General features: G+C 47.3%; 1 protein-coding gene across 1 annotated transcript; it reads right to left on the minus strand.

The window, feature by feature from the left end:
• Positions 1-6,377: 6,377 nt before the first annotated feature.
• On the minus strand, positions 6,378-7,677 carry LOC310887718 (olfactory receptor 14A16-like; the record flags this gene model as incomplete). The annotated part of the gene is made up of 1 exon (XM_083813894.1): positions 6,378-7,677. Exon 1 carries the CDS (start codon positions 7,314-7,316, stop codon positions 6,378-6,380), a length of 939 nt encoding a protein of 312 aa, XP_083670020.1. The 5' UTR covers positions 7,317-7,677.
• Positions 7,678-14,654: the final 6,977 nt, after the last annotated feature.

Here is a 14,654-nt window from a genome sequence, read left to right on the forward strand (position 1 = left end):
AAAGGACCCAAGAAGTGCTTTTTTTCTCCCCTAAAACAGGTCTTGGGGGGCAGTTCCCCCAAGGTGCCACTGCCCTGGGGCGCTGAAGCCTATATTGTAAGGGGGGGGGAGGACAATAAAGCAAAGATCCCCCTGCTCTGCTTTTCCCTTGGTATGGCCACATGTGTGTGTGTGAATTGTGGGGAGGACATTTGGGGGGGGGGGTAAGGCACATTCAGGAAGCATGTGGGGGGGTCCCCAATGTCCCCAAGGGCTCCTCGCCACCATGGCAGAGCCTGGCTGCAAAATGGGGGGAAAATCAAAGATTTTGAGCAAAGGATGGGATGAAGAGGGAGCACCCAGGAAACCTCAGGCTCCTCCAGACCCTCCTAATATTTCCAGGACCCCTCAGAATGACCCATTTACCCTCTGGAAACATCTCATTATCCTCAGTCCCCCCAAGAATCTTCTATAATCCCCTTCAGTACCCTCATTTACCCCCCAGATCCCATATTCCCTTCAGACTCCCTCAATATCCCCCAGAGCACCCCCAGGAGTCCCTCAGGGCCTCCCCAGAGCCTTCCATTTCCCCCAATCCCCCATTTCCCCTCCTCAGACCTCTCCCTTCCCCATATCCCCAGACCGCCTCCCCCCACCCCAAGCATCTCCCTGGACCTCATCAGGACCTCATTTCCCACCCCAGTATCCCTGGGACCCTCCATTTCCCCCAAAATCTACCCCCACTATCCTCCAAGCCCTCCATTTTCCCCCCAGAACTCCCACTTTTCCACACCAGAATGCCCATTTCCCCTCTCAGACCCCTCCCAATATCCCCAGAACCCCCTGGGACCACCCCAAGATCCATCCCCCAATTTCCTCCCATTACCCCAGAACCCCCCAGTATCCCCAGGGAACCCCAAAGCTCCCTGTTACTTTTCCAGGACCCCCATCTCCCCCCCTCCCCCCAAGTATCCCCAGAGCCCCCAGTTCCCACCCAGAACCCCAATTTCCCCACTGAGACCCCATTAATATCCCCAGGGAGATATTAACAATAACAGGGGAGGCCTGGAGGTTTTGTTTTATCCCCTTCCCACAAACCCACCACGTGCCTACAGTGGTGGAAGCAACCACCGGGTGGCTGGAAGCATGTCCTGTGCCCCATTTCACCCCCGGGAATTCTATCCTGGGCCTCATAAAGCAAGTCTTAAGGTGCCATGGCACCCCAGAAAGAATTGAGTCAGATGACGGGGCTCATTTCCCAAACAACCTTATAGACACTCGGGTCAAAGAGCATGGTATTGAGTGGGTATATCGTAACCCCAGGGAAAATCGAGGGATGCATTGGGTTGTTAAAGACTACCTTGAAGGTGCTGGGACGTTCAAAAATTGGGATACACATCTGGCAAAGGCCACCTGGTTTGTCAACACTAGGGGATCTGCCAACCGAGCTGGACCTGCCCAATCAAACCCATTACGTGCTGTAGAAGGGGATAAAGTCCCCGTAGTGCACGTAAAAAACATGCTGGGGAAGAGAGTCTGGGATGTTGCTGCCTCAGGCAAAGGCAAGCCCATTTGGGTGGGTGATGCAGAGGAATGGGGCGGTCCGATGCGTACCTCAAGGGGATTTAATGTTGGGCGGGGATAGCCCATGAGGTAATGGGCTGATGTTAATTACTGTATAATACTGAATGTCATCACTCCTATGATTGCTCTATGTCACATCAGTGGCATGACGGTAAGAGTCACCCAGGTTAATTAAAAAATAATGTTGGACAGAAATGGACATGTGCAGCGGTGATGGAACCAGAGCTGGTTTCAGCATGAAAATCATCTATGAATCATCTATGAATCACCCAGAATCATCTATGGGACATCTACTGTCCAGAATCATCCATGGGACAACCCATAGATTAAGGGAATGATATCTGTGTGTGCATATCAACGGATGAGTAACTTATGAGGAAGAGAATGAGTAACTGTATCGGGAAGAGTGAGACCTGAGCGTGACATAGATGTTATGGAATAAGGGGTGGATAATTTCCTGGTTTTGGCTGGGATAGAGTTATTTTCCTTCCCAGTAGCTGGTGTGATGCTGTGCTTCGGATCTGGGGACAGAAGCAGGACAGCTGACCCCCACTGTCCAAAGGGATTTTCCATACCATATTGCATCATGACCAGCTCTGCAGCACAACTCTGTGCAGCTGAACCACGGAATCATTGAATCACTGAGGCTGGAAAAGACCTCTAAGATCATGTGGTCCAACCCTTAACCTAGCACTAAACCTTGTCACTAAGCTCTACGTCTACACGTTTCTTAAAGACCTCCAGGGATGGTGACTCAACTGATTCCCTGGGCAGCCCATTCCAATGCTGCACCACCCTTTCAGTGAAGCAATTTCTCCTAATAACCAATCTAAACCTCCCCGGTGCAAGTTGAGGCCATTTCCTCTTGTCTTATCACTTGGTGCTTGGGAGAAGAACCCAATCCCCACCTCACTGAAACCTCCTTTAAGGCAGTTGTAAAGTACAAGATGGTCTTGAGAGACAGGGAAGGAAAGATTGACAGGGCAGTTTCTGTAGTGTAGTGGTTATCACGTTCGCCTCACACGCGAAAGGTCCCCGGTTCGAAACCGGGCAGAAACAACTTAAAACTTTTTAGGATCCTACTGGACAAAATGTCCAGCATATGGCTAAGCAAAAACATCATACGATGGGTGAGCAATTGGCTGACGGGCAGGGCTCAAAGGGTTGTGGTAAATGGGGCCACATCTGGCTGGCGGATGGTCACTAATGGGGTCCCTCAAGGCTCCATTTTAGGGCCAGTCCTCTTCAATGTCTTTATAAATGATTTGGACGTAGGACTAGAAGGTGTTCTGAGCAAATTTGCCGACGACACCAAACTTGGAGGAGTTGTGGAATCGGATGAGGGTGGAAAGGCCTTGCAGAGACATCTGGACAGATTGGAGAGCTGGGCCCAGATCACCAACCACATGAAGTTTAACAAAAGTGCCTGGTCCTGCACCTGGGAGGGGACAACCCTGGCTATGCGTACACACTGGGTGATGAGACGCTGGAGAGCAGCCCTGCAGAGAGGGATCTGGGGGTTGTGGTTGACAGCAAGTTGAATATGAGCCAGCAGTGTGCCCTGGCAGCCAGGAGGGCCAACCGTATCCTGGGGTGCATCAAGCACAGCATTGCTAGTCGGTCAAGGGAAGTGATTGTCCCGCTCTACTCTGCGCTGGTGCGGCCTCACCTCGAGTACTGTGTGCAGTTCTGGGCACCACAGTACAAAAAGGACATTAAACTGTTGGAGAGTGTCCAGAGGAGGGCGACGAAGATGGTGAAGGGCCTAGAGGGGAAGACGTATGAGGAGCGGCTGAGGTCACTGGGCCTGTTCAGCCTGGAGAAGAGGAGGCTGAGGGGAGAGCTCATTGCAGTCTGCAACTTCCTCGTGAGGGGGAGTGGAGAGGCAGATGACCTATTCTCTGTTATCACCAGTGACAGGACCCATGGGAATGGTATGAAGCTGAGGCAGGGGAAGTTTAGGCTGGACATCAGGAAGAGGTTCTTCACCGAGAGGGCAGTTTCACACTGGAACAGGCTCCCCAGTGAAGTAGTCACTGCACCAAGCCTGTCTGAATTTAAGAAGCGATTGGACCGTGCACTTAGTCACACGGTCTAAACTTTTGGGCAGACCTGTGCGGTGCCAGGAGTTGGACTTGATGATCCTTATGGGTCCCTTCCAGCTCGGGATATTCTATGATTCTATGATTCTATGATTCTATGATTCTATGACTCTATGATTCTTTTCTCCAAGCTAAACAACCCCAGCTCTCTCAGCCTCCTCATCAGACTTGATCTCCAGACCCTTCACCAGCTTCGTTGCCTTTCTTTGGACATGTTCCAGCACCTCGATGTCCTTCTGGGAGTGAGACAAGGGCAGCAGTTGAACGAATCACGCTGCTGCCACCTGTATTGAAGGAATTGTGCTGCTGCCACCTCCAATATTTTTTGGTTCGACCCTGGAATTGCCTTTTCAGTAGATCAGATTGACTCTCCTTCGTTCTCATTTATTAGCAATTCATACGATGTACAGCTCGAGGTGGGTGCCTCCCGGGAGGTACCCCCGTTACATTTGGGTCTGTATTTTTATGATTTTTTTTTTAATGATTTTTTATGATAACTCCACCCTGACATAGTTCCAATCCATACCGGCCCTTTTAACCAATCTAGTTTTCTGAGTCCGGAGTCTCTCTCTGTGATTTTTCCATTCAAATTCTTGGGTGACACCTTCCTGGAGTAGGCCGAACTTCTCCAGGTGTTGACATCCAGGAGTTATCCCATCGTTCTTCTGTGATTCTCCTTACTTATCTGGTCAAAACTGTTCTTCTGCTGCTACCTAAAAGGTTTTGAAATGAGGGCAGAAGTAGAGTAGCAACTTACATATTGACCTTTGAGTCCAAATTCTCTGATTTGGTGTCCATGATGTGAGGCAAGGCCAAACTTCCTGGAATGCTGTTGATGTGTCATCTCGCTGTATTTTATGTAGCTGTTATGGTTTAACCCGGCCAGCAGCTAAGCACCACACAGCCGTTCGCTCACAGCCCTCCCTCCCTCTCTGGGATGGGGAGAGAGAATTAGAAAGAAATGAAAACCTGTGGGTTGAGGTAAAGGCAGTTTATTAGGACAGGAAAGAAAGGAAAATAATAATAATAATAACAACAACAACAACAACAACAACAATAATAATAATGTGTACAAACAAGTGATGCACAATACAATTGCTCACCATCTGCTGACCGATGCCCAGCCTATCCCTGGGCAGCTGCCCCCCCCACCCCGGCCAGCCACCCCTGTATATTGTTTAGCATGACGTCAGATGGTATGGAATACCCCTTTGGCCACTTTGGGTCAGCTGTCCTGGGTCTGTCCCCTCCCAGCTCCTGCTGCACCCCCAGCCTGCTCGCTGGCAGGACAGAGCGAGAAGCTGAAAAGTCTTTGGCTTAGTGTAAGCACTGCTCTGCAACAATTAAAACATCAGCATGTTATCAGCGCTCTTCTCATCCCAACCCAAAATGTAGCACCCTACCAGCTACGAGGAGGAAAATTATCCCAACCGAAACCAGGACAGAGTGTTATGCTCAGTGGTGCAGAATCTAGCTGGTGGCCTGTAGTGTTCCTCAGGGGTCAGTACTGGGTCCAGTGTTGTTCAATTTATTGATTTTATATAATTTTATCAGAGATGTGGACAATGGAACGGAGGGCACCCTCAGCAAGTCTGCTGACGACATCAAGCTGGGAGGAGCAGGTGATACCCCAGAGGTCTGTGCTGCCATTCAGAGGGACCTCAAGAGGCAGGAGGGTTGGGCCGAGAGGAACCTCATGAAGGTCAACAAGGGCAAGTGCAGGGTCCTGCACCTAGAGAGGAATAACCCCAAGCACCAGTACAGATCACTGAAACTGGCCACTCACAGAGGTTTCAGAGTCTCCTTCCTTGGAGATACTCAGAAAATGTGTAGATGCAGTCCTGGAAATCCTGCTCCAGCTAATGATGCTTGAAAGGGAAGGGCTTGGACTGGACTCTTCCAGTCCTCATGGGTGATTCTGTAATGACCAACAGCTTTACTGAGAATTTTTCTGTGGGACACCATGCTAGTTTGAGTCCTGGAGCCCATGGAGCAGAGCCTCTTGTTGAGCCTGGACTCATACCTACGGTGTGTGCACCTCATGGGGTGAGTGTGCACACTGAGGGTGTTCACACTGGGGAGTGCAAACACGCTGGGGACAGGGTGCAACATGGAGTGTGAGCACACCATGGGCCGTGTTCTCCCCATGTTGGATCAGATCCTAGGCCCTAATTCCTGTGCTCTTCTGTGCTCTCCTGGGCAGGAGGCAGTGGAACATCAGCATCTGACACGAGCCCTGTCACATGCTGGGCAGTCCCAAGCAGGTATGTCCTGACCATTCCCATCTCCAGTGGCTCTGGGCACCCACAAGTGAGGGCTGAGTCCAGCCCACATTCTCTAGCAAATCACCCGATGATCTCATCCACACATGGAGAACACAAGCTTAACAGCAGGCCCTTTTAGGGTGCAATTTCTTGAGAGTATTCATGACTCCAGAAGAAGGAAAAAGATCTCAAAGTTCAGACACAGCACTGAAGACATCCCCTTTTATTCCAGAGAGGTGAAAAAGGAGTACAGCTCTGACATAAGTACATTTAAAGATGGCTTCTGGGACAGAGGGACTGGGCTTGTACCTCTGGAGGAGAGAGACAAATCCAGACATTCATGTTCAAACAGGGTAGTCAGAGAAAAATGTCCAAAGCACAAGAGTTGCCTGAGAAAACAACCAACCAACCAACAACAACAACAATAAAGTGAATAAATATGGGTGGCTTAGTCCTGCTGAAGTACTGCCAACAGAATGAGTTTCTTCAAGGAATCCTTCAGCTCCTGGTTCCTCATGCTGTAGATGAGGGGGTTCAGTGTTGGAGGCACCACGGAATACAGAATTGCCACCACCAGATCCAGGGATGAGGAGGAGATGGAGGGGGGCCTCAGGTAGGCAACTGTGCCAGTGGTGATGAACAGGGAGACCACAGCCAGGTGAGGGAGGCACATGGAAAAGGCTTTGTGCCGGCCCTGCTCAGAGGTCATCTTCAGCACAGCCCTAAAGGTCTGCACATAGGACAGGACAATGAAAACAAAACACCCAAAAGCTAAACAAAGACTAACCGCAATTACCCAAAGTTCCCTGAGGTAGGCATCTGAGCAGGAGAGCCTGAGAATCTGGGGGATTTCACAGAAGAACTGGTCCAGGGCATTGCCTTGGCAGAGGAGGAGGGAAAAGGTATTGGCAGTGTGTAGCATGGAATAGAAAAAACTACCGCCCCAGGCAGCTGCTGCTGTTTTCATACAAGCTCTACTGCTCAGAAAGGTCCTGTAGTGCAGGGGCTTGCAGATAGCCACATAGCGGTCATAAGCCATGACAGTGAGAAGAGAATATTCTGCTCCAAGCAAGAAGAAGAGAAAAAAGACCTGGGCAGCACATCCTGAGTAGGAGATGGTCCTTGTGTCCTCCCACAAAGCAATGGCCATGGCTTTGGGGACAATGGTTGAGATGGAGCCCAGGTCGAGGAGGGTGAGGTTGAGGAGGAAGAAGTACATGGGGGTGTGGAGGCGGTGGTCGCAGGCTACGGCTGTGAGGATGAGGCCGTTGCCCAGGAGGGCAGCCAGGTAGATGCCCAGGAAGAGCCCGAAGTGCAGGAGCTGCAGCTCGCGTGTGTCTGCGAATGGCAGGAGGAGGAACTCGTTGGGGAAGCTGCTGTTGGACATTCAATGCCTCTGAACTTTTGGAGCTGGTCTAGGAGAAAAAGAGTGACAAGGGCACCCCTGCCTGCACCCTGGCTGCACAGCCTGCAGCCAGCTCTGCAAGCAGGAAAAATCATGTCCTGTCCCTCTGATATTTGTGGCAGATAATCCCTGCTCTGGAGCTTGTCATTCCCCTGTACAGTAGAGCAACTCTGATAGTCCGTCTGAAAGCTCCCACAGGCTGTGGGATTTGCCAGCAATTCCGGAGATGGCACCAGGAACAACAGCTGCGTTGCCCTGCAGCCGAAGACTTACCCTGTTCAGGGCTGGGAAAATTTCTCCTGCAGTGAGCTCTCAGCATCCCTCCTCCACACTGCCTTTAACATCTCCCTCCCTTCTCTCAGCTGCCCTTGTCCCCTGCAGGCAGTGCCCCCAGCCCTGCTGCGCTGTGCAGAGGAGCTGCTCCTGGGCAGATCTGTCTCTCTGCAGCGCTGCCCACTTGCCAGGAGCTCCCCTTGGGCCCAGGAGCCCTGTCCAGCTCAGCAGCACAGGGAGTTCTTGACAAGTCCCTGGGCCTCCAGGGGAATCGACTTTGAAACAGGTCGAAGCAGTCACTGATGTTCCTTCCGTCCATTTCCAGCACTGTTGTTCTTCATATCAGAAAAAAAGTTTGAAGTCCAAGAATCACTTTTCAATGTCCTGGATTTAGGCAGGACACTCAGGCTAGGGCTGAGAGGGATCACCCTTCCCTCTGCTGAGGAAAGGGTTTCAGCTGAGTCAACCAAGAGGCAGTCCAGAGGCTACAAGGGGGCTCAGCACCCTCCTATGCCTCATACAAGCCCACAGGAGTTGGGATTCCTCTTGCCTTATTTCAGGTAGGCACAAGCCAGGCATCTGCACATAAGCTGCTTGTCTCAGCTCTTAGAACATTTAATGGAGACAGAGACCAGGAGGGAGCTGTTCAGATGAAGACCCCTGGTGATCTTGGAGGTGCCAGAGCTGGTCAAGGACATATCTAGCTATCTTCACACTCTGATGAATTAATTCTCAGAGTCAGAAAACATCTGGAGACATCATTTTTAAGTGTAGGGAGATTTTCATGGGGAAATGGAAATGAGAGCAGATGCCTACATTTAGGACCACTGAATCTTTTTACTGCCCATTAGTAATTTTCTGAGCAGCAGACAAAATTGAGTCATGTACCATAAGGAGAGCTGAGGTTCTTAGGAAACTTTCTTAGGCTGAGGAGCATGTTCCAGAGCGTATCCTCTCGGATCCTATTTCTGAGGGTTCGAATGAGAAGGTGAGCGTACCCAGGGTGGATCATACCTGATCAATTTCGTTACTTCTTAGGATGAAATGACCACATCTGTGGGTAAAAGGAGAGCAGTGGGTCTCATGTACCAGGATTCCAGGAAGGTTTTCAACACCATCTCCGACAGTACTCTCTTTTGCAATAGGAAACATGTTGGAGGGATAGGCCAATCAAAACTCCATGATATCCAACAAAGACAAATCCCAAGTCCTGCCCCTGAGTTGGACAACTGTGCTGCATATACTCAGTCTAGGGATGGCACAGTTTAAAGAGTAGAATAGAAGAGAATAGAAGAGAATAGAAGAGAAGATAGAAGAGAATAGAAGAGAATAGAGAAGAGAAGAGAGAGAAGAGAAGAGAAGAGAAGAGAAAGAGAATAGAAGAGAATAGAAGAGAATAGAAGAGAATAGAAGAGAATAGAGAAGAGAGAAGAGAAGAGAAGAGAAGAGAAGAGAAGAGAAGAGAAGAGAAGAGAAGAGAAGAGAAAAGAAAAGAAAAGAAGAGAAAAGAAAAGAAAAGAAAAGAAAAGAAAAGAAAAGAAAAGAAAAGAAAAGAAAAGAAAAGAAAAGAAAAGAAAAGAAAAGAAAAGAAAAGAAAAGAAAAGAAAAGAAAAGAAAAGAAAAGAAAAGAAAAGAAAAGAAAAGAAAAGAAAAGAAAAGAAAAGAAAAGAAAAGAAAAGAAAAGAAAAGAAAAGAAAAGAAAAGAAAAGAAAAGAAAAGAAAAGAAAAGAAAAGAAAAGAAAAGAAAAGAAAAGAAAAGAAAAGAAAAGAAAAGAAAAGAAAAGAAAAGAAAAGAAAAGAAAAGAAAAGAAAAGAAAAGAAAAGAAAAGAAAAGAAAAGAAAAGAAAGAAAAGAAAAGAAAAGAAAAGAAGAGAAAAGAAAAGAAGAGAAAAGAAAAGAAGAGAAGAGAAGAGAAGAGAAAAGAAGAGAAAAGAAAAGAAAAGAAAAGAAAAGAAAAGAAGAGAAGAGAAGAGAAGAGAAGAGAAGAGAAGAGAAGAGAAGAGAAGAGAAAAGAAAAGAAAAGAAAAGAAAAGAAAAGAAAAGAAAAGAAAAGAAAGAAAAGAAAAGAAAAGAAAAGAAAAGAAAAGAAAAGAAAAGAAAAGAAAAGAAAAGAAAAGAAAAGAAAAGAAAAGAAAAGAAAAGAAAAGAAAGGAAAGGAAAGAAAGGAAAGGAAAGGAAAGGAAAGGAAAGGAAAGGAAAGGAAAGGAAAGGAAAGGAAAGGAAAGGAAAGGAAAGGAAAGAAAGGAAAGGAAAGGAAAGGAAAGGAAAGGAAAGGAAAGGAAAGAAAGGAAAGGAAAGGAAAGAAAAGAAAAGAAAAGAAAGAAAAAAAGAAAAGAAAAGAAAAGAAAAGAAAAGAAAAGAAAAGAAAAGAAAAGAAAAGAAAAGAAAAGAAAAGAAAAGAAAAAAGAAAGAAAAGAAAAGAAAAGAAAAGAAAAGAAAAGAAAAGAAAAGAAAAGAAAAGAAAAGAAAAGAAAAGAAAAGAAAAGAAAAGAAAAGAAAAGAAAAGAAAAGAAAAGAAAAGAAAAGAAAAGTTCAATAGTTCAGTAGTTCATCCAGTTCAACTGCCTGACCTCTTGAAGGCTGACCAAAAGTTAGAGACTGTGTGACAGCATTGTCCAAATGCCTCTTGAACACTGACAGGCCTGGGGCATCAACCAGGTCTCTAGGAAGTCTCTTCCAGTGTTTGACCAACCTCACAGTAAAGAAGTGTTTCCCGGTGTCCAGTGTGAATCTCCCTTGTGCAGCCTTGTGCTGTTCCCACACATCCTGACACCTGGGAGAAAAGATCGTCACCTCCAACACCAATTCCCCTTCTCAGGAACTTGTTGTCCACAGTAATGAGGTCACCTCTCAGCCTACTTTTCTCCAGACTAGACAACACAAGTGTCCTCAGGCTCTCCTCACAGGGCATACCTTCCAGCCCTTTGACCTATTTTCTTTTTTTTTCCCCTATATGTGGTGGTTGCACTCAGCTGGGCAGCTGAGCCCCACCACAACTGGTCTCTCAATCCCCCTCCTCAAAGGGAAAGGGGGAGAAAATACAATGAAAAAAGGCTCAAGGGTTATGATAAGGACAGGAAGATCATTCAGCAATTATTGTCACTGGCAAAACATGCCAGACAGACTTTTCCTTAGGGAAGCCTGGTAACAAGTGCCCAATATCTTGTGTATGCCAAATCTTTTCTTCAGAGCAGAGACATTCCGGAGTAAGCAGAAGATGGGAACTTAAACATGAAAAGGGCTGCCAACAGAGTGAGCAAACCTTGCAGTCTGCAAGGACAAATAGAAAGAGAACTGGGATGGGCAGCCCCGGCAAGAAATGCTTTCAGTCTGTCTCTGCAGCCCCTGAGGGCCATTGGTGGAGGTTACACTGCTCTCCAAGAATCACAATGTACTGCTGACAGGCACGCTCTGGAAATGGTTGGTCTGTTCCTTGACAGATACATCAAGGGATAAGTAAAGGATGGAGGAGAGAAAAAAATAGGTGTTTGAGAGCATAGGCACATGAGTGGAGTGCCCTACATCTACTAAATAAGGAGGCTCCTTCAATTCTTTTGGCGGTATAGGGGCCTTACAGAGGCATCTTGATAGATTTGAACGCTGGTCAGTTGCCTACCATATAAAAATTAAAAAGAACTAATGCCAGATTCTGCACCTGGAACAGTATATTTCTGGATGTACGTATAGACTGGAGGACATGTGGATGGAGCATAACCCTGCAGAAAGGGATCTGGGGGTTGTGGTTCATGGTACGTTCAGGAAGAGTCAACAATGTTCCCTGCAGTGACCAGAAGATGGTGGAACTGATCCTGTGGGAGGACAGTGTAGCTCAGAAAAAGCAAGCTCACAACTCTGGTCTTCAGGAGAGCAGTCTTTGGCCTATTCAACGATCTGCTTGGAAGAACACTGTGGGATAAGGCCCTGGAGAGAAGAGCAGTCCAATAAAGCTTGTTAATATTCCAGGGTCACCTGCTCCAAGCCCAAGACCAGTCCATTCTAAGAGAGAGAAAGTCAGGTAAAAATTCCAGAACCTTGCACAGATGAACCAGGAGATCCAACAACATACTCCATTAAACTGGAGCAATACGGGTTTGATGGACTGACTGTTAGAGGGAGAAAAGAATTGAATAAATGGCCTCATCCAAAGAGTTATAGTCAATGTTTTAAGAACCAAGTGGAAACCAGTAAGGAGTGGTATCACTTAAGGGTTCATGCAGGGACCTACTATTAATACTGTCATTACCAACATGGAGAGTGAGATTGAGTACACCCTCAACAAGTTTTCAGTTGACACCAGGCTGAGTGGTGCAGCTGACATGCAAGTGGGAAGGAATGCCATCCACAGGGACCTAGACACACTTGACAAGTTTATTCATGAGAAACTCCTGAAATTCAGCAAGGCCAAGTGCAAGGTGCTACACCTAGGTAATGGAAAGCCCCACTCTCCATATAAATTTGGGGATGAATAGATTGTGAGACTGCCTGCTGAGAGGGACTTGTACTGGTGTACTCCAAAAGACAAAGATCTGGCTATCATCTGGCAGTGTGCACTTGCAGCCCAGAAAGCGGACATCATCCATTGCATGAGAAGAAGAGAGACCAGCAGGTCGAGGGAGGTGATTCCTTTATTTGTCTCTTTCCTAGAGAGTCCCAACCAGCAGTACTGCATCCAGTTCTGGGATCCCCAATGCAAAAAAAAAGACATAGAGCTGTTAAGGTGGCTGCAGAGTATTGCCATGAAAATGATCAGAGAGTTGGAAGATTTCCCATGCAAAGAAAAGCTGAGAGAGTTGGGGTTGTTCAACCTAGAGGAGGTGCCAGGGAGGCCTTATTGCTGCCTTATTGCTGCCTTTTCATAGAATCACAGAATGGCTTGGTTTGGAAGAGGTCTCATCTTGTTCCAACCCCCCTGCAGTAGGAAAAGATGCTACCCACTAGATCAGGTTGCCCAGGGCCTCATCTAACCTCGTCTTGAACACCTCCAGGAACAGGGCACCCACAACCTGTCTGGGCAACCTGTTCCAGTGCCTCACCACCCTTTGAGGGGAGAATTTCCTCCTAACCTCTAATCTAAATTCCCCCTCTTTTAGTTTGAAACCATTCCCCTTTGTCATGTCATTATCCAATTGACCAAAGAGTTGCTCCCCATCTTTTTTATAAGTCCCCTTCAAGTACTGAAAGTTGCAATGAGTTCCCCCCAGAGCCTTATGAGGGTCTGTAGCGACAAGACAAGGTGTCATGCTTTTGAACTGCAGGAGTTGATTTAGATTGGATATAAGGAGATACTTTTACAGTGAGAGTAGTGAGACATTAGAATGTTTCCCAGAGAAGTTGTGGATTCCCCATCACTAGAAGTGTTCAAAGTCAGGTTGGAAGGGGCTTTGAACAACCTGATGTAGTGACAGATGCCTGTGCCCATGACAGAGGGATTGGATTGGATGACCTTAGAGTCCTGTTCCAGCCCAAATCATTCCAAGATTCTTTCATTCTTTGATTCAATTATTCCATAATATAGTCATTGCTTGGAACTTCAGGGAGTCCAAAGATTCCCGTTGCTATATGTAGACTAACTATCTCTAGGAAACTTCTAAACTGTATTTTTACATAATCTTTCACGTCTAAAGACTGAAAGAAAATAATATGATTATACCTTTTGGGAGATGAGCTTCATTGGACATGGCATGGACCTACCATAAACTTAAGGAGTCTGCTTTATTAAGTATTAAATCCTGTCATACTTTATTTTAGTTTGCTTGCAATTAAGAATCGTCCTTCTCTACTTGTGTGCAGCCTGTTCTCTAAGGAAAGCAGGAGGGAGTTGGGACAAAGGAGCTACAAGGTGCAACTGCAGATATCAATGGAGAAGTCTGATGTCAGGAGAAGTGATGCTAGTCCTAGGGGATCAATGAGAGAAATGGTGCGAGGTAGGGAGGTGAGGAGCAAGATTGTCTGTACAGGGTGAAAGTTCTCCTACCTGTCCAGACCTCCTTAAGAGACTCTTAGGCCTTTCTGTGTCTTAATAAGCCCCAAGGTGTAGTTGCTGACAAGTTTAACACCTTCAGCTTCTGAGAGGAGACTGATGAAATCTCTCAGAAAACCCGAGACAGAAGCCAAACCCCAAAGTCTGTCAAAGCACTGATTGGTCCTGCTGAGGGCCATTTCTGACAAAGCCCCATGGACTCCTTAGAGCAGGTAATTGGAGGCCATGATTACAGGTAGGCCAAGGAATTGTGCAGTGACTCTGAGTCTGAGAAAATCCTGGGTTTGTTTCATCAAGCAGAAAGGCCAAGGCCTGCTGCCAGCCCTGGGCAGAGATCTCCTGTCCTCATGTGGGGCTCCAGCCTCTACCTTGGGCAGTGGGATGTGAGGTAGGCAGTGCCAAGTGAAAGACAGTGGTGTGACACTTCCTGTCCTCCCTCAAGAGGTGCAAAGAGGAGATGAGGAACCAGCTGTATTGTCATGTTACAGAACAACATCTCCTCCTAGGCCTTGGTGGCAGAGACACCTGCCATAGCCAAGGGGACAAGACCTTGGCTTTCTTGGCTAAGTCTCGCCTTGCCAGTGCCCTTGTCCATCGCCACTGCTGGCTGTCCTATGCTATCCCACACCTGTTTCCCTGTAGGCTACAAACAGCCATCTTGCTTTCTCACCTGGCTCTCATATTGGAATTTCTTTGCATTCAGTTCTCAGGCTGTGCCCTGAAACACAAACCCATATTTCCTCTACAAACATATTCCCTCCAGGTGACCTCTGACACTATAGCACAACCTTTCCACTACCATATCTCTCCTGTCATGCCCAACCCTCACCACCAAGAATTTCTCTTTGAGGCAGATAGGCACTTAAAGACCAGGAGGCACTTAAAGACCATCTAACAGCCAGGAGGGAAGGGTTGGCCTGGCAGCTACCTCAGAAAGATGGGACCTCCCAGTGCCTTGCCCAGCCATGTTCCTGCTGCTGGCCTATCAACTGCAGAGGCAGAAGTGACCTCACAGTCCCCACCAAAGCCAATTGCTTCCTACTGGATTCAGAGTTTCTAAGGCAAAA

The sequence above is a fragment of the Anser anser genome (assembly GCF_964211835.1).
Source record: "Anser anser genome assembly, chromosome: 29".
Taxonomy (NCBI): Eukaryota; Metazoa; Chordata; class Aves; order Anseriformes; family Anatidae; genus Anser; species Anser anser.